The 25,937-nt window shown below is 36.8% G+C and overlaps 1 protein-coding gene across 1 annotated transcript in view; it reads left to right on the top strand.

Moving 5' to 3' along the window:
• The window catches only part of SCAPER (S-phase cyclin A associated protein in the ER), a 493,174-nt gene that overhangs the window by 382,640 nt on the left and 84,597 nt on the right, over positions 1-25,937 (top strand). Inside the window, exon 26 of the mRNA XM_060005554.1 lies at positions 24,908-25,140. Within this exon, the coding sequence (XP_059861537.1) occupies positions 24,908-25,140 (233 nt within the window). The remainder of the gene's footprint in view (positions 1-24,907; positions 25,141-25,937) is intronic.

The following is a 25,937-nucleotide window of genomic DNA, read 5'->3' as shown; positions in this document are numbered from 1 at the left end:
ACCCTCACCCAACAATGATGGGGCACCCTCCCCCGCCAAGGGTGTCAGTAAAGGCCAAGCAGGAAACCTGCACTTCTGTCCCCACCTGACAGTAACAAGGTGGCATACCCTACCCCATACCAGCACGGTGTCAGAGAAGGCCTTTTACAATGCAAGATTTAAATAAGAACTTGTAATACCCAAGACATCAAAGATATAATTTAAAACATCAGTCATCATACCAAGAGCCAGAAAAACCTATACCTGATTGAGAAGAGAGAGCCAACATACGTTGTGATTATCTCACAGGATTTTAAAGCAGCCATCATAAAAACACTTCAACATGCAATTACAAAGATGCTTAAACAAATGGAAAATAGAAAGCCTCAGCAAAGAAATAGAAGATATACAGATGAACCAAATGAAAATGTTAGAACTTAAAGCTATAATAACCACAACTTTAAAATGTAGGGAATGTGTTCAACAACAGAACAGGGAGGAAAGAGGAAAGAGGAACAATCGAAATTACCCAATCTGAACAACAGAGAAGATAGACTGAAAAAAAAATTAACAGAGCTTCAAGGGCCTGATGGGGCTATAACAAAAGATCAGATATTCATGTTATCAAACTCACAGAAGGAGAGGAGAGGGAAGACAGGACTAAAAAAGTATTTGAAGAAATAATGGCTGAAATTGTCCTAAATTTGGCAAAAGACATAAATGTATAGGTTCGAAAAGCTGAAAAGGCCACAAACAGGATAAACAAAAAATAAAATGATGGACTTAGGTCCTAACTTATCATTAAATATAAATAGTCTACTTTATTTGTAATAGCCAAAAATGGAAACAACCAAAGTGTCCTTTAATAGGGAATGGTTAAACTTTAGTACATCCATACCATAGAATACTATTAAGCAATTAAAAGTCATGAACTACTGATACACTCAACAGCTTGGTAGATCTCAAGGGTACTATGCTGAGTGAAAAAAGCTAGTTTCAGAAGGTCATATACTAAATGATTCCATTTATATAACATTCTCAAAATGATAAAATTTTATATAAAGATGGAAAGTGAATTAGCGGTTGCCAGCAGTGAAGAATAGATGAGGAGGATGTATGTGTGACCATAAAGGGATGTTTTTGTGGTAATGAAGTAGTTCTGTATCTCGACTGTGGTGGCAGTTACACTAGTTTTCATAGGTGATAAAATGGCATAGAACTAACTATACACACACATTGTACCAATGTCAATTTCCTGGGTTTGCTATCATACTACAGTTATTGATATATAAAATATAATCATTGGAGGAAACTGGGAAGTGTACATAGAACCACTTTACACTTTTATTTGCAGTCTCCAATTAATCTGTAATTATTTTAAATTAAAGAGTTAAAAAAACTCATGCCAGCTCACCCAGCCTGAACATATTTCTTCATGCTTCATAATCCAACAGTCTTTCAACATCCTGCCTTGCTGTTCTGTGCTGCCTTCAAATCATCTTAGGGCCTAATTAAATATTTAGGCATGTGTAGCCCAGCATCCCATTTATGATGCTTATTTATTTTCCTCGTTGTGCCTCACTCCTTTCACTCCTGACACTTTTGTCACAGCAAGTGAAATATTCTTTTCTGTTCTGTGTGAATTTTATTTAGGCTGTGTCGGTCTCTTGCCATTTACTAGGCTGTATTCCAGAAAGTCCTTTAAATGTCCACTAGAAATTAAATGACTTCAAGTGTGACTCCAGAAATCACACTTCTGGATATGTATCCAAATAAAATAAATATCTCAAAGAGATACCTGCACTCTTATGTTCATTGTAGCCTTATTCATAATAGCTAAGATATGGAATCAACCTAAGTGTCCATTGGCAGATGAATGGATAAAGAAAATGTGGTAGATAGATAGGTATAATGAAATATTATTCAGCCTTAAAAAAGAAGGAAATCCTGGGACTTCCCTGGTGGTCTAGTGGTTATGCCTCCATGCTCCCAATGCAGGGGGCACGGGTTCAATCTCCGGTTGGGGAACTAAGATCCTGCATGCTGCTCAGCGCGACCAAAAAAAAAAAAAAGAAATCCTATCATTTGTGACAACATGGATGAACTCAGAGGATGTGATGATGCTAAGTGAAATAAACCAGGCATACAAAGACAAATACTATATAATCCATTTATATGTGGAATCTTAAAAAGTCAAACTCATAAAAGCAGAGAGTAGAATGGTGGTTATCAGGGACTGGGGCCTGGGGGAGATTGGGATATGTTGGTCAAAGAGTACAAAGTTATAGTTATGTAGGATAAATAAGTCTAGAGAGTTAATGTACAATATATAACTATAGTTAATAATACTGTATTGAATACTGGAAATATGCTAAGAGATTTCAGGTGTTCTCATCACAAAAAAAAAATGGTAGCTATGTGAGTAGATGTTATGTTAACCAACTTGACTGTAGTAATTTCACTCTGTATATCAATTCATCATGCTGTACATCTTAAAAATATATATTTCTGGGATTAACACATTTACAATATAGTAAGTCAACTGACGTAAGAATCAGTAATTACAGTACAACATCAGAGTCAGACAAGAGATAAGTACATAGCACCTTGTTGGAATAGGGAAAGGAGAAAATAATATAAATATTCTTCCTTTAAAATTGTTCCAGACCAATTGCCTTTGACCCTAAAATTCTCAACAAATCCCTTGGAAGGAGGCCATCTTGGATATAGTTCTACTCTACTTGCTATTATTTTCCAACATATTGTGACCAAGAGGGAAGTTATTCAGACTAGAATTATATATCTTAACTCTGTGATTGCATTTTCATTTCTATATTATCTTAAATTCTCTCTATTTCTGTGTAATGAAGTATGTGGATGCAGATAAAAATAATGGAGATAAAATAAGAAAATGCTTGATTCTTAAAACTGGATCAAGAGGACTTTAAATCAAAAAGGTTACAAGAAAAAAAGACAGACATTATATATTTTTGGAAAGTTTCAATATGGCAAGATATAACAGTTATAACCATTTACATACCTAATATCAAAATATGTGAAGCAAAAACTGACAAAATTGAAGTGAGAAATAGATAGTTCTACAATAATAGTTGGAGACTTCAGTACCCCAGTCACAATAATGGATAGAACAACCGGACACAAGATAAGTAAGGAAATAGAGGACTTAGCACATTAAACCAAGTAGCTGTAACAGATTTATACAGAACACTCTACCTAACAACAACAGAATACACATTCTTCTCAAGTGCACATGGGGCGTTGTCCAGGATAGACCATATGTTAGGCCACAAAAAAGTCTCAATAGGTTAAAAAAGACAGATATTATATCTCCTCTGAACACAGTGGGATGAAGTTAGAAATCAGTAACAAAAGGAAAACTGGAAAATTCACAAATTTGTGGAAATTAAACAGCACACTTTTAAACAACCAATGGATCAAAGAAGAAATCACGAGGGAAATTAGAAAATACTTAGCGATGAATGAAATTGAAAAAAAAAGCAAAACTTAAGGGAACCAGCAAAAGTGGTGCTGAGGGGAAATTTTACAGCTATAAATGCTTACATTAAAAAATAAGAAAGATCTCAAGTCAACAACCTACTTTACAACTTAAGGAACTGGAAAAACAAGAACAAACTAAACCCAAAGAAAATAATATAGACTAGAGCAGGAAAAAACTAAATAAAGAATGGAAAAGCAATACAGAAAATAATGAAGCCGAAAGTTGTTTTTTTCAAAAAAGATCAACAAAATTAACAAACCTTTGGTTAGATGGACAAAGAAAAAAAGGGGAAGACGAAGAAGACTGAAATTACTAAAATCAGAAATGAAAGTGAGGACATTTTACTACCAATTCTATGGCAATAAAAAGGATTATAAGAGATTAGAGTGAACAGTTGTTCACCAACAAATTGGATAAGCTAGACAAAGTGGACAAATTCCTAGAAGCACAGAACCTACCAAGACTAAATCATGGAGAAGAAAATATGAATAACCTATAACCAAGGAGATATAATCTGCAATTTAAAATCTTCCAACAGAGAAAAGCCCTGTACCTGATAGGTTCATTGGCAAATTCTACCAAACATTTTAGAGAACTAATATCTATATTTCTCAAACTTTTCAAAAAAATAAAATGAAGAGAAGGGAACACTTCCTAACTCATTCTATGAGGCCAGCATTACCTTGATATGAAAGCCAGACAAGATACTACAAAAAAATAAAACTACAGACCAATATCCCTTATGAACATTGATGTAAAAGTCCTCAAGAAAATACTACCAAACCAAATTCGGCAGCATATTAAAGGGATTATATACCATGACCAAGTGGGATTTATTCCTGGAATGCAAGGATGTTTCAACATACAAAAATAAATTAGTGTAATACACCACATTAACAGAATGAAGGAAGGAAACACACATGATAATCTCAATTGATACAGAAAAGCATTTGACAAAATACAAAATACCGTTTCATGATTAAAAAAAAAAACTCTCTATAGACTAGAAACAAGGAAAGTATCTTCACAGATACCATATGCTAACGCATATATATGGAATCTAAGAACAAAAATGAATCTTCACATAATAAAATTCATATATGAAAACCTACAGCAAACATCATACTCAGTGGTGAAGGGCTGAAAGCTTTTCCTTTAAGATCAGGAGCAGGCAAGAATGTCCACTTTCACTACTTCGATTCAACATAGTACTGGAAGTTTTAGCCAGAGCAGTTAGGCAAGAAGTAGAAACAAAAGTCATCCAAATTGGGAAGGAAGAAATAATCTCAGTTTTTATCTGTTATGATCTTATATGTCGAAAACCCTAAAGATTCCACACAAAAGAAAAAACTGTTAGAACTAGTAAATGAATCCAGCAAAGTAGTAGGATACAAAGTCAACAAACAAAAATTAGTTGCATTTCTATACACAAACAGTGAACAATCTATAAAGAAAATTACCAAAACAATTCAATTTACCATAGCATCAAGTAAAATAAAATATTTAGGAATTAGCTTAACTGAGGAGGTGAAAGACTTGTACAAGGGAAACTACTACTATTGCTGAAAGATTCTAGAGAAGACATATGTAAGTCGTAACACATTCTGTGTTCACAGATTACAAGACTTAATATTGTTAAGGTGTCAATATTAGCTAAAGCAATCTGTGTGTACCATGCAATTTGTATCAAAATCCCAATGATGTATTTGTGGGGAAAAAAAACCTGTTCCAGAATTCATGTGGAAAATCAAGAGACCCTCAAATAACCAAAACAACGTTGAAAAAGAAGAACAAAACTGGAGGACTCACACTTCCTGATTTCAAACTTAGCTACAAACCTACAGTAATCAAATGGTGTAGTACCGGCATAAAAACAGACATATATACTAATGGAATGAAATAGAAAGCCCCAAAATAAACCCTCATATATATGATCAAGTGACTTTTGTTGATGTTGCCAAGACCATTCAATGGTGAAGGGACAGTCTTTTCAACAAATGGTACTGGGGAAACTAAATACCACATGCAAAAGAGTTGGACCCTTACCTAACACCATATACAAAAATTAAGACAAAATGGATCAAGGACCTAAATATAAGAGCTAAAACAATAAAATTCTTGGAAGAAAGTATAGGGCAAAAGCTTCATGACATTGGATTTGGCAGTGATTTCTTGTGTATGACACTAAAAGTACAGGTAACAAAAGAAAATAGACAAATTGGAGTGAGTGAAAATTTTTTTAATTTGTGCATCAAAAGACACTGTGAACATAGTAAAGAAGCAACCTTCAGACTAGGAGAAAATATTTGCAAATCCTATATCTGATAAGGGATTAATGTCCAGAATATATAGGGAACTCCTAAAACTCAACAACAACAACAAAATAAAACCCAATTAAAATATGGTCAAAAGACCTGAATAGACATTTCTCCAAAGAAAATATTTGAATGGCCAATAAGCACATGAAAGGATACTCAACATCACTTATCGTTAGGGAAATACAAATCAAAACTACAATGAGATAATACCTTACACTCATTAGGATGGCCATTGTCAAAAAGATCAGAAAACAAATGATTTGGTGAGGATATGGAGAAATTGGAACCATTGTGTACTGTTGGTGGGAATGTAAAATGGTACAACCATTGTAGAAAGTGTTTTCTTTTAAGGAACTTATTCTTGAAAGAACTAAAAATAAAATTACCATATGATCCAGTAATTTCACTTCTGAGTATATACCCTAAAGATTTGAAATCAGAGTCTTAAAAAGGTATTTATACACCCATGTTCAAAACAGCATTATTCACAATAGATAAAATGTGGAAGCAACCTAAATGTTCATCAGTGAATGAGTGGATAAGTGAAGTGTAGTATAGCCATACAATGGAATATTATTCAGTCTTTTAGAAGGAAATTTTGTCACATGCTACAATGTGGATGAGCCTTGAGGATATTATGCTAAGTGAAAGAAACCAGTCACGTAAAGACAAAATACTGTGTGATTCCACTTCTATGAGGTGCTTAGAGTAGTCAAAATTATAAAGACAGAAAGTTGAATGTTGGTTGCCAGGAGCTCTGGGAAGGAGAGAATGGGGAGTTGTTCAATGGGTGTAGAGTTTCAATTTTATAAGATGAAAAGAGTTATGGGGATGGATGGTGGTGATGGTTGCACAACAATGTGAATGTATTTATTACCACTGAACTGTGCACTTAATAATGGTGAAGATGATAGGACTTCCCTGGTGGTCCAGTGGATAAGACTCCGTGCTCCCAATGCAGGGGGCCCGGGTTCAATTGCTGGTCAGGGAACTAGATCCCACATGCCACAATGAAGATCCCACGTGCCACAACTAAGAGCCGGCACAGCCAAATAAATAATTTTTTTTAAAAAAATGGTGAAGATGGTAACTTTTATGTTATGTGTATTTTACCACAATAAAAAAAAGACATAAAAATGGGTAAGAGGGAAGATGCTTCTTGAAAAGTATCTCATATACCTTAGAAGGCATATAGCCCGGGCTCTGGAATCAAACTACCTGGGTACAAATTCTCACTCCATAATTAGCTAATTTTTAATTTTGAACAAATTTCTTCACTTCTCTAAAACTCAGTTTTCTTACCTATAATATGGGGATAAACAATAGTACCATTTTCAAAGAATTGTTTAGTCTTTTAAAAAATATCTATTAAGGGCTTCCGTGGTGGCGCAGTGGTTGAGAGTCGGCCTGCCGATGGAGGGGACACGGGTTCATGCCCCGGTCCGGGAAGATCCCGCATGCCGCAGAGCGGCTGGGCCCGTGAGCCATGGCCGCTGAGCCTGCACGTCCGGAGCCTGTGCTCCACAACGGGAGAGGCCACAACAGTGAGAGGCCCGCGTACTGGAAAAAAAAAAAAAAAAAAATCTATTAAGCACCTATAGTATATAAAGAACTGAACATTAGGTATTATGAATAGAACAGTGAATGAAATACATTTGTCCTAATCTTTGTAGAGCTTCTATTTTACCAGGTATGAGGAATAGTCATTATGCAATTAATTATGTGACTACTATTGTGTTACATGCTAAATGAATATTTACAAGGTACTAGGAAAGCATAAATGGGAACTGACCAAGCTAGGAGGGTCAAGAAAGGCCTCCATGAAGAAGTGATATTTAAACTAAATCCTGAAGGATTAGGTTTTGCTTATTAGCTAGGCAAAAAGGCAGGTGAGGGAATGATCTAGGCAGAGAGGATAGCTCCTAAGAGAGCTCTGAGGTGGAAAAGGGGTTGTGTAATTCAGGTAACCAAAGGAAGGCCACTGAGGCTGGACCCTAGTGAGCAAGAAGTGAAGGCAGTCAATTTGGGCAAGTGAGGTAGATTTAGGGGCTGGAGCATGCTGGATTTTGTAGGTTCAGTTAAGTTTGTGACTTTAATCATAAATATACATTCCTGAAGGGTATCAGATATGATCAGATATACATATGGATATCTAAAATGGATTTTTTTGGGGGGGGGCAAATATGGATTCAGAGAGACCAATTAGATTATCAGAGTAGTCTGGAAGAGAGATTATTGGTGACTTGGACTATTAGGATGGCCATCGAAAAAGAGGAGTCAAGAAATATTCACCTTGGTAATGGATATGTAGGGTAAGGAGGATGAGACCAAGGTTTCTGGATTTTGTACTTAGATGTATGGTAGTGCCATTATCTACGATAGGAAAAATGAGAAGAGTACCAGGTTTATTAGAGAAGAGCCCCTTGTACTTAAGGATGATTTTTTGTTTTTTGGTCGATAGAATTTTGAATGGCAGCTTTGAGCAAAAGAGACATTATTTGCTGCAAAATGCCAAATAATTTATTTAGGAATTCCACACTTACGTGATAGGAAACCCAGTGTTTTGCCTTCACAGATATTTACCACCTGTGAAGGTGTGGGTGTGCGCACATGTGTGTGCGCACACACACACGTATATATACTTCTCCCATTCACACCCTGCCAACCCCCAACCCATAAACCACAGTGGTTTCCATTTGACAAATGGCATGGTTTGAGTTTCCAAAAGAGAATGAAAGCTATTTCAATAAGATGTGCCCCAGCATGGGTTCCTTGGTTGGCTATGTGCATTCAGAGCCTTTGGGCTTAAGCCTTGTATTGGTAGGAATCTGACTATGAGAGGCATAGAATGCAGGCATATCAAATTTGCACAAAACTAGGAAGGATAGGCTGTTTTTAGAGTGATAGAAATAGGACTGATAAAGATCTCGGTGGACTGGCATTTAGGTTGAAAAAAATCAGCTACGGGATGCAGGGTGTGGTGGTAACCTAGCTTTTCTGTTGCATCAGTGAAAAAGACTCAAGGTTGGAGGAAAGACCTATAGGTTTTAGATGACTATGAACTTAGTATATCTGGAGTGAAACATGACTTCTGAAAAAAACTGATGTCATATCATATAGTTGAATGGTGTGTAGAACAAGAGAATGACAGTCTCTCTGCAGAATAGAGAGTAACCTGATGGGTAAAGAGAATGTAAATCATGCAAAATAAGAAATAAATGAAGAAACTGGGATTCAATATACATGAGGACTGTTTTTAAATTTCTCAATGGTTCTCCTAGGGACAGGGGAACAAACCTATTCTGATTGCATAGAGGAATAAGAAGACCAATGACCAGTGGGTCAGTGGAGATTGATAGGGCTAGGAGCAGGGACAGACATTGACATAAACATAATAAATAATTAGAACTGTCTAAAATTGGAAAGGTCTGCCTTGGCGAATGGTTGGTGGAGACCCTGTGGCTGAGGGTGTCAGACCCATATTGAGAAATCCCTACATTATCTGGGAGGATGAACCAGTTAATGCTTTCAGTTAATTCTCAGAGCTTTCCACTCTGAGAATCTCTGATTTTCTGTACTTCGGGTTCCTCCCTCTAGTATTTTATGATGATGCTTATAGTGGTGCTGTCATTTTTTACCTCAACTTCCACTGCTTAACTATTTTCTCACTGGCATCAGTATGCCTGATTCCATCTCCTTTTTCATTGTTTTTTTGTTCGTTGGTTTTTTGGTTTTGTTTTTGTCTGTTTGTTTTGTTCCCTGGTCCTTGCTTGTATTCCAAATAGATGGCTTTACTTGAATAACTTCATGATCATAAATAAATTAGGCCTACAGAATCAAAGAATCTGAGAATAAAAAGAGGCCTTAGAGAGTAATCATTGCAACCTCCTACTAAGAAAGATACAGTGATGTTGGGATAAGTCACTAAACGTGGAATCAGATGTCTTGAATTTGAGAAGCTGCTTCATCATTTACTGACTTCACAATCTTGTGCATGTTGTTTTACCTTTCTGAGCCTCTGTTTTCTCAGTTGCAAAAATAGGGATAATAATAGATATAATAGAGGGTTGCTGTAAACATTTAATGAGTTAAATGCTTATAAAAGTACCTCTCTCACCATCTTACTTCCAAATGACTCAATAAATACTAAAGCCAAATGCCGTTATTTTATGCATAAAGAATTGGAGACACATAGATCATGTTGGTAATAATGGCTAAGCTAGAATGAGACCCTGGCTTACTAGCTCCCAGCACAGTAACGTCAGCATACCAATACTGCTTTGTAAATGCCTCTAGAACCTACTCATTCTTTCATTCCACAAATATTTAGAAGCACCAAGTAGGTAGTTGGCACTGGAATTACAGAGACAAATAGCTTACGGTCTAGTAGAAAAGAGAGATAACAGACATTTAAAATTCATTGCAGTTAGTACTGCAATAAAGCAGAGTGTGCCCAGGGTGTTTGGGGACTTTAGTGAGGCACATAACTTAAACTGTCAGGTGGGGAAAATAGAAGACATATCCCATAGACTGCAGCAACTGAACTAGGAATAAGAGGTGAAGAAGAAGTAGGATATTGCATAGAGAAGGGGATAACATGCAAAATTCCTTTCTTCCTTTTACTCACTTTACAAATTCATCCAGGGTGACTACGTACTGTACATTTTTGTTTTTTAAGTGCTGGGGGGTTTTATGTTTTTATTCATTTTCTTTCCATTTATTTTTTAGTTTTTAATTTTTTTGTACATCAGGTTCTTATTAGTTATCCATTTTATACACATCAGTGTATACATGTCAATCCCAATCTCCCAATTCATCACACCACCACCCCCACCTCCCCACCACTTTCCCCCTTGGTGTCCATACATTTTTTCTCTGCATCTGTGTCTCAATTTCTGCCCTTCAAACCAGTTCATCTGTACCATTTTTCTAGGTTCCACATATATACGTTAATATATGGTATTTGTTTTTCTCTTTCTGACTTACTTCACTCTGTATGACAGTCTCTAAATCCATACATGTCTCTACAAATTACCCAATTTCGTTCCTTTTTATAGCTGAGTAATATTCCATTGTATATATGTACCACATCTTCTTTATCCATTCATCTGTCGATGGGCATTTAGGTTGCTTCCATGACCTGGCTATTGTAAATAATGCTGCAATGAACATTGGGGTGCATGTGTCTTTTTGAATTATGGTTTTCTCTGGGTATATGCCCAGTAGTGGGATTGCTAGGTCATATGGTAATTCTATTTTTAGTTTTTTAAGGAACCTCCATACTGTTCTCCATAGTGGTTGTATCAATTTACATTCCCACCAACAGTGCAAGAGGGTTCCCTTTTCTCCACACCCTCTCTGGCATTTGTTGTTTGTAGATTTTCTGATGATGCCCATTCTAACTGGTTTGAGGTGATACCTCATTGTAGTTTTGACTTGCAATTCTCTAATAATTAGTGATGTTGAGCAGCTTTTCATGTGCTTCTTGGCCATCTGTATGTCTTTGGAGAAATGTCTATTTAAGTCTTCTGCCCATTTTTGGATTGGGTTGTTTGTTTTTTTAATATTGAGCTGTATGAGCTGTTTATATATTTTGGAGATTAATCCTTTGCCTGTTGATTCGTTTGCAAATATTTTCTCCCGTTCTGAGGGCTGTCTTTTCGCCTTGTTTGTAGTTTCCTTTGCTGTGCAAAAACTTTGAAGTTTCACTAGGTCCCATTTGTTTATTTTTGTTTTTATTTCCATTACTCTAGCAGGTGGATCAAAAAAGATCTTGCTGTGATTTATGTCAAAGAGTGTTCTTCCTGTGTTTTCCTCTAAGAGTTCTATAGTGTCCGGTCTTACATTTAGGTCTCTAATCCATTTCGAGTTTATTTTTGTGTATGGTGTTAGGGAGTGTTCTAATTTCATTCTTTTACATGTAGCTGTCCAGTTCTCCCAGCACCATTTATTGAAGAGACTGTCTTTTCTCCATTGTATATCCTTGCCTCCTTTGTCATAGATTAGTTGACCATAGGTGCATGGGTTTATCTCTGGGCTTTCTATCCTGTTCCATTGATCTGTATTTCTGTTTTTGTGCCAGTATCATATTGTCTTGATTACTATAGCTTTGTAGTATAGTCTGAAGTCAGGGAGCCTGATTCCTCCAGCTCCGTTTTTTTCCATCAGGACTGCTTTGGCTATTCGGGGTCTTTTGTGTCTCCAGACAAATTTTAAGATTTTTTGTTCTAGTTCTGTAAAAAATGCCATTGGTAATTTGATACGGATTGCATTGACTCTGTAGATTGCTTTGAGTAGTATAGTCATTTTCACAATATTGATTCTTCCAATCCAAGAACATGGTATATCTCTCCATCTGTTTGTGTCATCTTTAAGTTCTTTCATCAGTGTCTTACAGTTTTCTGCATACAGGTCTTTTGTCTCCCTAGGTAGGTTTATTCCTAGGTATTCTATTCTTTGTGTTGCAATGGTAAATGAGAGTGTTTCCTCAATTTCTCTTTCAGATTTTTCATCATTAGTGTATAGGAAAGCAAGAGATTTCTGTGCATTAATTTTGTATGCTGCAACTTTACCAAATTCATTGATTAGCTCTAGTCGTTTTCTGGTGGCATTTTTAGGATTCTCTATGTATACTATCGTGTCATCTGCAAACAGTGACAGTTTTACTTCTTCTTTTCCAATTTGTATTCCTTTTATTTCTTTTTCTTCTCTGATTGCTGTGGCTAAGACTTCCAAAACTATGTTGAATAATAGTGGTGAGAGTGGACATCCTTCTCTTTTTCCTGATCTTAGAGGAAATACTTTCAGTTTTTCACCATTGAGAATGATGTTTGCTGTGGTTTTGTCATATATGGCCTTTATTATGTTGCAGTAGGTTCCCTCTATGCCCACTTGCTGGATAGTTTTTATCATACATGGGTGTTGAGTTTTGTCAAAAGCTTTTTTGCACCTATTGAGATGATCATATGGTTTTTATTCTTCAGTTTGTTAATATGGTGTATCACATTGATTGATTTGTGTATATTGAAGAATCCTTGCATCCCTGGGTTAAATCCCACTTGATCATGGTGTGTGATCCTTTTAATGTGTTGTTGAATTCTGTTTGCTAGTATTTTGTTGAGGATTTTTGCATCTATATTCATCAGTGATATTGGTCTGTAATTCTTTATATTTTTTTTGTAGTATCTTTGTCTGGTTTTGGTATCAGGGTGATGGTGGCCTCATAGAATGAGTTTGGGAGTGTTCCTGCCTCTGTAATTTTTTGGAAGAGTTTGAGAAGGATAGGTGTTAGCTCTTCTCTAAATGTTTGATAGAATTCACCTGTGAAGGCATCTGGTCCTGGACTTTTGTTTGTTGGAAGATTTTTAATCACAGTTTTAATTTCATTACTTGTGATTGGTTTGTTTGTATTTTCTGTTTCTTCCTGGTTCAGACTTGGAAGGTTATACCTTTCCAGGAATTTGTTCATTTCTTTCAGGTTGTCCATTTATTGGCATAGAGTTGCTTGTAGTAGTCTCTTAGGATGCTTTGTATTTCTGCGGTGTCTGTTGTAATTTCTCCTTTTTCATTTCTAATTTTAATGATTTGAGTCCTCTCCCTCTTTTTCTCAATGAGTCTGGCTAGTGGTTTATCAATTTTGTTTATCTTCTCAAAGAACCAGCTTTTAGTTTTATTGACCTTTGCTATTGTTTTCTTTGTTTCTATTTCATTTATTTCTTCTCTGATCTTTATGATTTCTTTCCTTCTACTAACTTTGGGTTTTGTTTGTTCTTCTTTCTCTAGTTCTTTTAGGTGTACAGTTAGGTTGTTTATTTGAGATGTTTGTTGTTTCTTGAGGTAGGATTGTATTGCTATAAGCTTCCCTCTTAAAACTGCTTTTGCTGTATCCCATAAGTTTTGGATTGTCCTGTTTTCATTGTCATTTGTCTCTAGGTACTTTTTGATTTCTTCTTTGATTTCTTCAGTGATCTCTTGGTTATTTAGTAACGTATTGTTTAGCCTCCATGTGTTTGTGTCTTTTACGTTTTCTTCCCTGTAATTGATTTCTAATCTCATAGCGCTGAGGTCAGAAAGGATGCTTGATATGACTTCAATTTTCTTAAATTTGCTGAGGCTTGATTTGTGATCCAAGATATGATCAATCCTGGAGAATGTTCTGTGCACACTTGAGAAGAAAGTGTAATCTGCTGTTTTTGGATGGAATGTCCTATAAATATCAATTAAATCTATCTGGTCTGTTGTGTCATTTAAAACTTGTGTTTCATGATTAATTTTCATTTTGGATGATCTGTCCATTGGTGTAAGTGAGGTGTTAAAGTCCCCCACTATTATTGTGTTACTGTCAGTTTCCTCTTTTATAGCTGTTAGCAGTTGCCTTATGTATTGAGGTGCTCCTATGTTGGGTGCATACATATTTATAATTGTTATATCTTCTTCTTGGATTGATCCCTTGATCATTATGTAGTGTCCTTCCTTGTCTCATGTAACATTCTTTATTTTAAAGTCTATTTTATCTGATATGAGTATTGCTACTCCAGCTTTCTTTTGATTTCCATTTACATGGAATATCTTTTTCCATCCCCTCACTTTCAGTCCGTATGTGTCCCTGGGTCTGAAGTGGGTCTCTTATAGACAGCATATAAATGGTTCTTGTTTTTGTATCCATTCAGCGAGCCTGTGTCTTTTGCTTGGAGCATTTAATCCATTCATGTTTAAGGTAATTATCAATATGTATGTTCCTATCACCATTTTCTTAATTGTTTTGGGTTTGGTTTTGTAGGTCCTTTTGTCCTCTTGTGTTTCCCACTTAGAGAAGTTCCTTTAGCATTTGTTGTAGAGCTGGTTTCGTGGTGCTGAATTCTCTTAGCTTCTGTTTGTCTGTAAAGCTTTTGATTTCTCCATCAAATCTGAATGAGATGCTTGCCAGGTAGAGTAATCTTGGTTGTAATTCTTCCCTTTCATCACTTTAAATATTTCATGCCACTCCCTTCTGTCTTGTAGTTTCTGCTGAGAAATCAGCTGTTAGCCTTATGGGAGTTCCCTTGTATGTTATTTGTTGTTTTTCCCTTGCTGCTTTCAATAATTTTTCTTTGTCTTTAATTTTTGCCAATTTGATTACTGTGTGTCTCACTGTGTTTCTCCTTGGGTTTATCCTGTATGGGACTCTCTGTGCTTCCTGGACTTGGGTGGCTATTTCCTTTCCCATGTTAGGGAACTTTTCGACTATAATCTCTTCAAATATTTTCTCGGGTCCTTTCTCTCTCTCTTCTCCTTCTGGGACCCCTACAATGCAAATGTTGTTGCGTTTAATGTTGTCCCGAGGTCTCTTAGGCTGTCTTCATTTCTTTTCATTCTTTTTTCTTTATTTTGTTCCACAGCAGTGAATTCCACCATTCTGTCTTCCAGGTCACTTATCCATTCTTCTGCCTCAGTTATTCTGCTATTGATTCCTTCTAGTGTATTTTTCATTTCAGTTATTGTATTGTTCATCTCTGTTTGTTTCTTCTTTAAACATTTCTTGCATCTTCTCGATCTTTGCCTCCATTCTTTTTCCGAGGTCCTGAATCATCTTCACTATTATTCTGAATTCTTTTTCTGGAAGGTTGCCTATCTCCACTTCACTTAGTTGTTTTTCTGGGGTTTTATCTTGTTCCTTCATCTGGTGCATAGCCCTCTGCCTTTTCATCTTGTCTATCTTTCTGTTAATGTCATGTTTTTATTCTTTCTTTCCTTTCTTTCTTTGGCTGCGTCGGGTCTCAGTTGTGGCATTTACAATCCTCCTTGAGTCATGCGGGATCTTTTGTTGCAGTGCATGGGATTCTCTCTAGTTGTGGTGTGCAGGCTTTTCTCTCTCTAATTGTGGTGCAGAAGCTCCAGGGTGCATAGGCTCTGTAGTTTGCAGCACTCGGGCTGTCTTGTTGAGGCGCGCGAGCTCAGTAGTTGTGGCACATGGGCTAAGTTGCCACATGGCATGTGGGATCCTAGTTCCCTGACCAGGGATCAAACCCACGTCCCCTGCAGTTGGAAGGCAGATTTTTTACCACTGGACCACCCGGGAAGTCCCTTAAGTGCTGGTTTTATTTTTAACTTAGAACTTCTGAATATGTTACAGTAATTGGGTTTTTAAAATTGAAAATCAATATCTAGGTGCATTAAACATGATATTTTTTTAACACCTCCTAAATAGCCAGTGTTGTTTTAGGCACCAGGATCAGAGAATTGAACAAAACAAAATCTTGCCCTCATGGAGCTTATATTCTAGCTTGGAGAGAGAGGAAATACATACTAGTTTAGACCATTGCAATGGGAGAAAAATAAAGCTGAGTAAACAGGAAAGGGAAGTGGGTTTGGGGGAGAAGAATGTAACTTTTAAAGAGATAGTCTGGAAAAGCTTATGGATAAGATGGCATTTGAATAGAGACCTAGAGGAAGAGGGGGAATGAATCATGAGGATACCTGGGAGAAGTGTATTTAGGCAGAGGAAATAGCAGAGCAAGAGCCATACAGACAAAGTGTAATACATGAATTCAGAGAGGTAATTGGGGAAGTAGATCAGGAAGGGCCTCTTTGGCCATTATGCGGTTTGGACTTTAGCTTTGCAGGAGATAAGAAGCCAGGGATTCTTTTGAGCAGAAAAATAATATAATTCAACATTAGTAACAAAGAAATTTCCAAGCATCAAGACCACTAAGGCATGCACTATAGAGCTTTCTGAAACTATATTATTTAGGATTTTGGAAAATGTATAAACAGAGTCTGAAAGGCATAAATATATTAAAAAAGGGTAATAATATTTGGGATAAAATGCAACATTCTCTTTAATATTGTCTTGATATTGTTTGTGAAATTTAAAAAAGATAACGTTGAAAACTATTAGCCATTCATATGTAATTTCTTTTCATGCTTTCAAGCCAATTAAATCATCAGGGTAAATATCATTCATGAGTTCTATTTTTATACATAATACAACATGAGCATAGATGTTTTATAAAATGTCAATGGTGAAATGACTGTTGTAGTCTGAAGACAGTTTAGCTAAGGAAATAAAATGGTGCCAGCAATGTGGAAACCTGTGTCTGATGCTGGAGCCCTTCCACATTTTTTTGCCTTTTTTTCCCCTATACTCTGACATTGACTTGACAGGAGCTTTCTAAACAATCTCCTATTGGTTCTCAGTGAGTTTAGTTCATATTCTGACCATTGTGAACACACTCTACAACTTAAAAATACTTAAGCCCAACTTCACAATACTGAAAATTAGTTGGATAGAATTACCACTGATTACCAAGTTAATTTTCTGTCTCATGGAATCATGTTACAGATGGATAGATTTATACTACTAATAAAAACATCTTTCTGGATTGCAAAAAAGAATGTGGAAAGTTTTCACAACTACTTTGATGGTGGGAGGTAGTGGGGGAAAGAAAGAGTGTGAGCTCGTCTTTTAAAAGTGATAATGACTTTTAATTTAATTTTGCTAAAACACTTTGCCTCAGAGCTTAGCCCTATAGATATTGGGTTTCTCCTTGGAGTAGGTTTAGAGAAGTAGCACAGTACTTATTCTAGCCCTGATGGTTTCTTCATTCTCAGGAAAGTCTCTTTCTCCTCTAGACCATTATTTCCTCAAATATAAAATGAAAAAAATTGATGCTAAGTTTCTTTCTTGATCTAAAACTATATGAAATATCTGCAAATTTTGAGAAAGCCAAATATTTTTTGAGAGGAAGGAGAAATTTTATAAATAAGAGTATTATATGAAATTACTTATAGTTTGCTGCTACTATGAGAGTAAGATAATAACCACACCAGTGTATTCTAAAGAAATATACTAAAGGAAATACCTTGCATCCATTGAAGAGAAATTGTGGTTTTTAGATTTCTGCCTCAGGAGTGACAGATTCAGAAGAGACAAAAGCTACATAGCTCTGTTTTTTCCCAGGCCAGGCCTGGTACGTACCAGCAGGTGGTAGTTACAAGCACTGCTGCATGCTGGGAAGGCAACCTTCCCCTGCCCTCCACAGACCACCCACCCTAGGATGGAATGTGTTCCAGACTCAGGTAAGCCAGGTGTGCAATAGACAGCGGACGGGGGGAAGGGAGGATGTTGCTTGCACACCTTTCCTAAAGGACAGGCCCCTCAACTTGCAGTGTGCCCTTGGCCCAGCAGCTGTGTTAGAAGGAAGTGCAAACTCAAGTGTTAGTCTATAAGCGTATATCAGAACTCTAGGTGTGCATTTCATCTACTAAGTGTCCCAAAAGAGCAGGCTGTTAACGAGTTACTTTACCTCTGGCAAGTAACAGTGATACCCAACTAGACAAAAGACAACAGTGCAGAGTACTGCTCTGAATAGAATATCCTTTACAGTGTAGATACCTTCTCCTTAAAGTTTCTCTTTATCAAATCTCATTCTTGAAGACTAGAAAGAACCTTTTGTCTAACTGAAGATAAACCCCTTCATACTTTAATTCAGTCAATTTTGAAATTCTTTCTTAGATGAAACATCAGTTTCCTATTTAAAACATTGTGGTAAAAGGATTTTAAACCAGCAAAAGAAAAATCTATATAGAAGGGTGAGGAGAATTTCTGTGACCGTTTGAATAAAATAATGTCCTTATGAGACAAAGACTTCACCAAAGGTTACAAGCAAAAGAAAACTCTATTCTCAGCAGTGAAAGGATCAATATTAAATAAGGAGATTAGAGAGAAAAAAACAAATTTGGGGCGGAAATATGATGAGGTGAGGGGCTTAGACTGTTGGAAAATAGGAAACCACAGTGAGAAAATAAAAGACTGTTCAGTACAGTGAGGGACTTTAGACTGAGGTCTGAGGTCCCAAGGTTCACCATGGCAAGCTTGGCTCCTGCAGGCCACAAGTGTTCTTCGTATAATTGCCAGATGGTTAGAGAATTTTTTCAATTTCTGTTTACTTTATTAAAAATTGCCAAAATGGTGTTTCTAAAATTAAGCAGAAAGCCCCAATGAAATAGAAAAATCAAAAGTTGTCAGTTGTGGACAGAGAAAATAAGAAAAGTGTAAAAATATATCTGATTTACTTTACATTGAGCTTATTTTGGGGGGGCTGATGAAGAAGTAACATTTGGTCCTTCAACCACATTTATGGTTTCTGAATAATAAGTTTAGTATATTTCACCCATAATTATTCCAACAACCGTTAAATAAAATATTTTCATGCCCTTTGGTCAAGAATAAAGTTCAAATTAATTAAGAGCTTTTTTTTTTTTTTTTTTTGCGGTACGCGGGCCTTTCACTGTTGTGGCCTCTCCCGTTGCAGAGCACAGGCTCCGGATGCACAGGCTCCGGACGCACAGGCTCAGCGGCCACGGCCCACGGGCCCAGCCGCTCCACGGCATGTGGGATCCTCCTGGACCGGGACATGAACCCGTGTCCCCCGCATCGGCAGGCGGACTCTCAACCACTGCGCCACCAGGGAAGCCCTAATTAAGAGCTTTTAATGGAAGAGACATCAGAAAGGCAATGTTTGGCCCATGATCAGTTTTCACCTCCCTCCAATTGAGACAGTTGCTCCAGAATCCTCAGTAGAAGAGATGGCCAGTGGGAGGAAGTCAGTGTGGGGTAAGAGAAAGCACATGGGCTTCAGAGTCTGATAAACTCAAGTTCAAGTCCCAGCTCTTCTATTAACTAGCTGTGAAACTTGGACATGTTGCTTGATATCTCTGAACTTTGATATGTTAATCTGCAAAAATTAAATGTAACGGTATAAAGAAAGTGCTTAAGTATCTGGCATAGAAGAAAAGCTTGATAAATGTTAGTTTTCATCCTTTTTTCTTTGCCCCCCCCTCAAATAAGTGAGGCTCATAATTTAGCTTTTTTTTTGATATCTTAAGGTTGTCATTTTGAGCATAAACTGTTATACTGATTTGTAGTAAATAATAATTTCAGTGCAAATAAAGATGAGTGAGTCCAGTAAAAATAACATGTCTCACATTGCAGTGCCTTTAGCATTCTTATATCTGTTTTTTCTTATGCTTCCAGAATTAGTGTTACATTTTGCTACTGCCTACCTCTAAAATAGCTACCACTCCTCTCTTTTATATTGTTCTTTCTGTTCTACTATAAACCAGTAAACCACAGCTTTCTACACTTATTTGTAAAATCAAAGTGTACAGGGTCTAAATGACCCTTAGAATAAGCGGAGCATCACTTTATTCCTTTGACCATGGATGTAGTAGATATTCAAATGTTAGATGAGCAGGTGATTAAATAAATGACACTAATTTGGGTATCTCAGAAGTCTTTAATGTCTTTGTGATTCTCAACTATATTCTTAAAAGATGCAATTATTGGATAAAATACTTCTAGAGAAGTGAAAGATAGCGAAATGCACATGTATAGTGTTTTATTTGAAATACTTAATATCAGTACAAGGTTTTTGAAAAGAAAGGAATATGAAAATCTGTGATGTATGAAGAACCCTGACATTACCCAGAAATGTGTTTCTCATATTCTTTCTGTAGTTTGTAAAAGAAAAAGAAACTTGTGTCTTTAGGTGATTTATTGAGTTAATTTTTAGATGTGGCCAATTGAACACACAAGTTACATTCTCTCTCTCTGAAGGCCCCCACTAATATTATAGTAAATAGATAAACAGATAAAGTTCTAACCCCTCAAAGACAGAGAGAATGGGAAGGAAAGTAAAGCAAGTATGTTTTAATCTGGAAAGCAGATGATTGAAAAACAGTTGCCTAAAAGCTAAAACCTCAATTAGCAGGAGGTCTTCCTACCAGAAGAAAACCTGTGCCACATAACCCCAGAAGGCTCAAAAATTAGAGTTCCCAAGTATCTCAGAAAATGAGGGTACAAGTAGGGCTGGAAAGAGGAGGATTGGTTGAAAGTCTAAATAAGAGGCAGTTCAGATGCCCTAGATCCCATCTGCTACATGTACAGCCAAGTGAATGCCCCTCCCCAAACACTGGCAGAAGACAAGAGGTTGAACCAAAGTTACTCAGGACATGGGGCCACCAGGTACAGCCATATGGAAATCATACAAAAACAAAATGATTAAGTGAAAATCTGTTCCTTAAACACTGAGACACTCAGCCCCTTCTTCTATGAACCTCTGAGAAAATGAGCAGGCCATGTCATATATTCTAGGCTTAGAGGGCATAGGATTCCATTCTTGTGACACTAACTGTCCCAGGAGAATAGACCTATAAATATTGACAGCTGGGATTCCCCAGCAGGGTCTCTGCTTAGTCATTCAAATTGGAGCCCCTCATGCTGACTTTGTATCCAGCTTGTGATTAGATCTAGATTGTGAAACACTGAAATCCATCTATGCATTAATCTTAAGTATGAACAGAAATCTCCAGATTACCACATATTTAAGGAAAGCCTACAACCTGAAATACAAAGAAAGAACTCAGAGGAAACAAAGACCATGCAGGATACAAAAGAATATCTTTAAAAATTAGAATTTCACAGAGATGAGAAAATATTGCAGCCATGAAGCAAAAACAAAGTACTGTAAAAACAAAACAGGGAGCCCAAAAGAACTCCTGAAAATTAAAAATACAATTGATGAAATGAAAAATTCAGTAGAAGGACTGGAAAATAAAGTTAAGGAAATTGCCTAAGAAGTAGGACAAAGTAAAAAGATATGAAAAGCAGAAGAAAAAAATACAAGAAAATTCAAGACTCAGTTCAGGACCAAAATCCAACAGAGAAAATAAATGAGAGGAAATTAGCAAAGAAGTAATACAAGAGATATCTTCAGAAGTGAAACACATGACTTTCAGATTGAAAAGACCACTGAGTTTTTGAACAAAAAATGAAGGAAGACCTATACCATGACAGAAGAAATCAGGGGTAAGAAGTGACGAAAAGTTTCCAGAGAGGACAAGATAGGACATGTACAAAAACGTTAGGAATTAATTGGACTTATGAAGAACAGTACTTAAAGTAGGAAACAATGGGACAGTCCTTAAAAACTCTGAAAGAGGGACTGCCCTGGTGGCGCAGTGGTTAAGAATCTGCCTGCCAATGCAGGGTTTGAGCCCTGGTCCGGGAAGATCCCACATGCCACGGAGCAACTAAGCCTGTGTGCCACAACTACTGAGCCTGCGCTCTAGAGCCCACGAGCCACAACTACTGAGCCTGCGCACCTAGAGCCCATGCTCCACAGCAAGAGAAGCCACCGCAGTGAGAAGCCCACGCACCACAACGAAGAGTAGCCCCCACTCGCCGCAACTAGAGAAAGCCCACGCACAGCAATGAAGACCCAACGCAGCCAAAAATAAATGAATAAATAAATAAATTTATTTAAAACAAAAAACTCTGAAAGAAAATTAGTTCCAACCAATAGTAGTTCCAACCAAGAATTCTATATCCATCCAAACTATCAGTCAAGTATAAGGATGAAATAAATATACTTTCAGACTTACAAGGTCTCAAAATTTTTCTTCCCAAGCACCCTTTCTTTGGAAGTTGTTTGGAATCCAAGAAATAAAGGAATCTAACTCGGGGTTGAGGGGTGGGGGTGGAAGGAATTCTTAGGATGAAGATGAAGGGCATCTCAAAATGAGAACTGTGTAGCATGCCTAGAGAGCAACCAGTCCAGATTACAGCAGGAGGAGGGCGGTTTCAGGACAATTGTCTCCATTGGAGGGAGAAAAAGAATCAACAATCCCTGATGTGTTTGAACTTGAGAGGAAATTTCATTTTAACCAGAAAGATTGACAATGAACTAGTGATACGTACATAAGAAATTCAACATCTGAGTGAAACCAAAAATTTGTACAAGAAAGTAAAGGTAATCATTTACTAAATAGCTTAACTGTGAATAATATTTGTATAGTCATACTAGAAGAAACAATATTTTGCTGTCGGTAGTGCTGTGGACCAGATGTTCTGATTCTCCCCCTCTTACCAAGTACATAGTAGAATGACATTTCTTGTCTTCCTTGTGGTTGAATTGGACTATGTGATTTGTTTTGGCCAATAAGTTGTTAGCAAAAATGATGTGTCATTTCCAGGCAGCTCATTTAATGTTGACACAAGACCCTCCAGAGATATTTTTTGCTCTCTGCCACTGTGACCTACAGTCCTCTGTACTGTTCAATACACTAGCCACTATTTAAATTAAAATTAACTAAAATTAAAAATTCAGTCCCATGTCACACTAACTACATTCGAAGTACTTGTTATCCACATGTGACAAGTGCAGATGTAGAACAGTATAGATTGAAACATTTCAGTCATTTTAGAAAGTTCTGTTGGGCATTGTTGCTCTAAATGATGGTTGCTTTGTCACCTAGACTCTGAAGTAAGGACAACAGGAGCCCCAGCCAGTCTCAGATGAACATGTCATTTGAATGAAAAATAAAGCTTTATTGTTTGAAACCACTGAAAGTTTTGAGGAATTTTTCACTGCAGCATAACCTAGCTTATCCTGACTTATACAGAAATCCTTGATTCAAACTCAGCTCCTAATACCACCTTCTGTATTGGGATAGGCTAGATTATGCTAGTCACAGCTTGAAGAAGCTCTGTGACTGTTTTATAGAGTTTCAAAGGGAACTTCCATCAGCACATACTGCAGAAAGATTCTACTGTAATTACTTTGGCTTAGAAATTGCTCAGTGGTTAGAGATGGTCAACAGTCTTAAACAAGGCTATTCTCAGAAAAGTAACTTTCATGGAATGTCTAAATGAACAACTATAAACAATGGAGGGAATATTTGCTTGTGTTTATGCAGATCTTCCTTTTGAATCCTAGTGATCATTTATTCCTCTATCTTTTGATAGAACTGGTGCAGATAAAAATGAGAATGAGGCAAAGACTAGTTGTTACTAAGTAAGTGCATTTGTGAAGTTATTAGTAATAATTTACCAAGTGATTTCCCATTCGTCATCTTATTTGAACTTCATGGTAGTCCTAGCAGGTAGACAGATACAGAACCCAAAGCTTGGAAATGTGAAGTATTTACATACAGTCATGTGACGTGCTGGAGGAGGAACTGGAACTTAATTACAGTGCTATCTGATTCCAAGTCCAAACTTCCTTTCTCCCCACCTTTAGCTTCTTGTTTCTGCCCCTTTCTTGGTAGTGAGGCCTTCAGGAGCCCCTCTTCTCCGTGGGAAGAGTGAACCCTTATGTAGCCAGTATCACATACCAAGGCACAGAGCTCCCAGCCTGATAATTATGTATCTAGCCACTGTACTTCTACAAGAGCTGTACTTCTCTGCAAGAGCTGATGTTCACACACAGTAGTATTTACTCCTGGTAATAGTAGGAATCACAGTAAGAGTAGCAGTTATAGTAGCAGATGACACTTTTGTAGGACTTACCTATGTGCCAAACATTGTTCTAAGAATTTACATATGTTGATTCATTAGATACTAAGATTATCCTCATTTAACAGTTGAGGAAACTGAGACACAGAAAGGTTAAGGAACATGTCTAAGATCACGTATAGCTGCAAGGCCAGAACCCAAGCCCAGGTTCTGACTCCTTGTCCAACTTTTAACAGGCATATTACTTCCTGTAAACCATAAATAAACAGCTCAATATGACCCTATGTATTAGGCAAAAAACTATTTTACCATTTTGTAATAAGAAATGCAAATTTTTTCCTAAGAGAGGAATTTAGATTAGATATTTTAAAAATTCACTTTAACAAGAAACAGTGCTGTCGGTTTACCAACTGGTTTGTTTTCTGAGTTTATACAAATTTGTAATATACTTTATTCAATTGAATAACTAATATTTATTGAGTGCTTATTATGCACCTAGGCACAAGCTAAGCATTTTATGTTATTAGCTCATTTAATCCTCACAAGAACCCTATGTTATAGGTAATGTCATTATCCGTGTTTTATAAATGAGAAAATTGAAGCTTGGAAGTAACAACCTACCCAAGGTCACCCAGCTAGCGGGCGCAAAGCTGAGATTTGAACTTGACAATCTGACCTTAGAACCAATACTCAAACATTCAGATGGCACCTCTAGAATTTCAAAATTATTTATGATTCCAGAAAATTTCCATATCATCTCTGTTCATTTTTGGTGGTTTTATTGAAACACAATTACTGTATTTTTTTTCTATCTAGGTTTATGTTCCAGATGAAAATAATGCTATTTTGGGAAGAAATACAAATAAGCAAGTTTTCGAAGGCTTGACAACTGGACTTCTCAAAGTCAGTGCTGTGGTTTTTGGCTGCCTGATTGCCAATCGACCAGATGGAAACAGCCAGCCAATTACACCAAAAATATCAACACAGGAAATGAAAAGCAAACCCTCACAAGGTGATGCTTTTAACAGTCGAGTTCAGGACCTCATCAGGTAAATTTCTAGATTTCTTAAAACTGTCTTTTTTGTTAAAAATATATATATTAAAATAATTTAAGTCTCAGGGCCCAATGTGATGGCAATCTTTCTCACACCATCCACAAATTCCTAATACAAAATATACCACATTTTGTAGAGAGAAGGAAAATCCTATTAATGAAAAGCATTACAGTTAGAGCTCATTTGTCTTTCTTGGTATTTAGATATTTGATATTAGAATAGGTAGTGTCCAAGCTTTTTATAACTTTTTTTGCTGTCAACTCCTTCCAACTCAAAGAATTTCTAAGAATTTCCCTATCTCAGGTCATCTCTGGTTATAAATTTGGTTCAGATTTAAAACAGTAATAATAGCTATCATTTATGGAGCACCCATTATGTGTAAGGTACTGTAGTAGAGGCTTTACAGCCCTATAAGTGTAGGATTTCTAATACAGACTTTGTAGATAAGGAAATTGCTCAGTGAGGTTAAGTGCTTTGCCCAAGGTTATGTACTGAATAAGTTTAAAAGTTAAGTAGGAGAGTTGAGACTGGAACTCAGGTCTAGCTGTACTCCCAACAGCTGTATGTTTTCCACTACACAAATGTGGCAATTCCTAACACCTGTTCAAGGTCAACCCTGCTTCCTTCCAAGGTCCACCTTCTCTCCTGGGAAATTTATTCCTACTTTGACATCTGAATTCTTTTTCCCTCATGAATCTGGAATCAGGTAGGACATTTAATTTCCCAACAGGGTTCCATCTGGTGTTAATCAATTACCTGTCCCACCTATCAGAAACTCCTCTGTGATCTGC

This window comes from Delphinus delphis, chromosome 2, assembly GCF_949987515.2.
Source record: "Delphinus delphis chromosome 2, mDelDel1.2, whole genome shotgun sequence".
Lineage (NCBI taxonomy): Eukaryota > Metazoa > Chordata > Mammalia > Artiodactyla > Delphinidae > Delphinus > Delphinus delphis.
The sequence above is the reverse complement of the archived record's forward strand: the minus strand, read 5'-3'. Positions and strand labels throughout refer to the sequence as shown.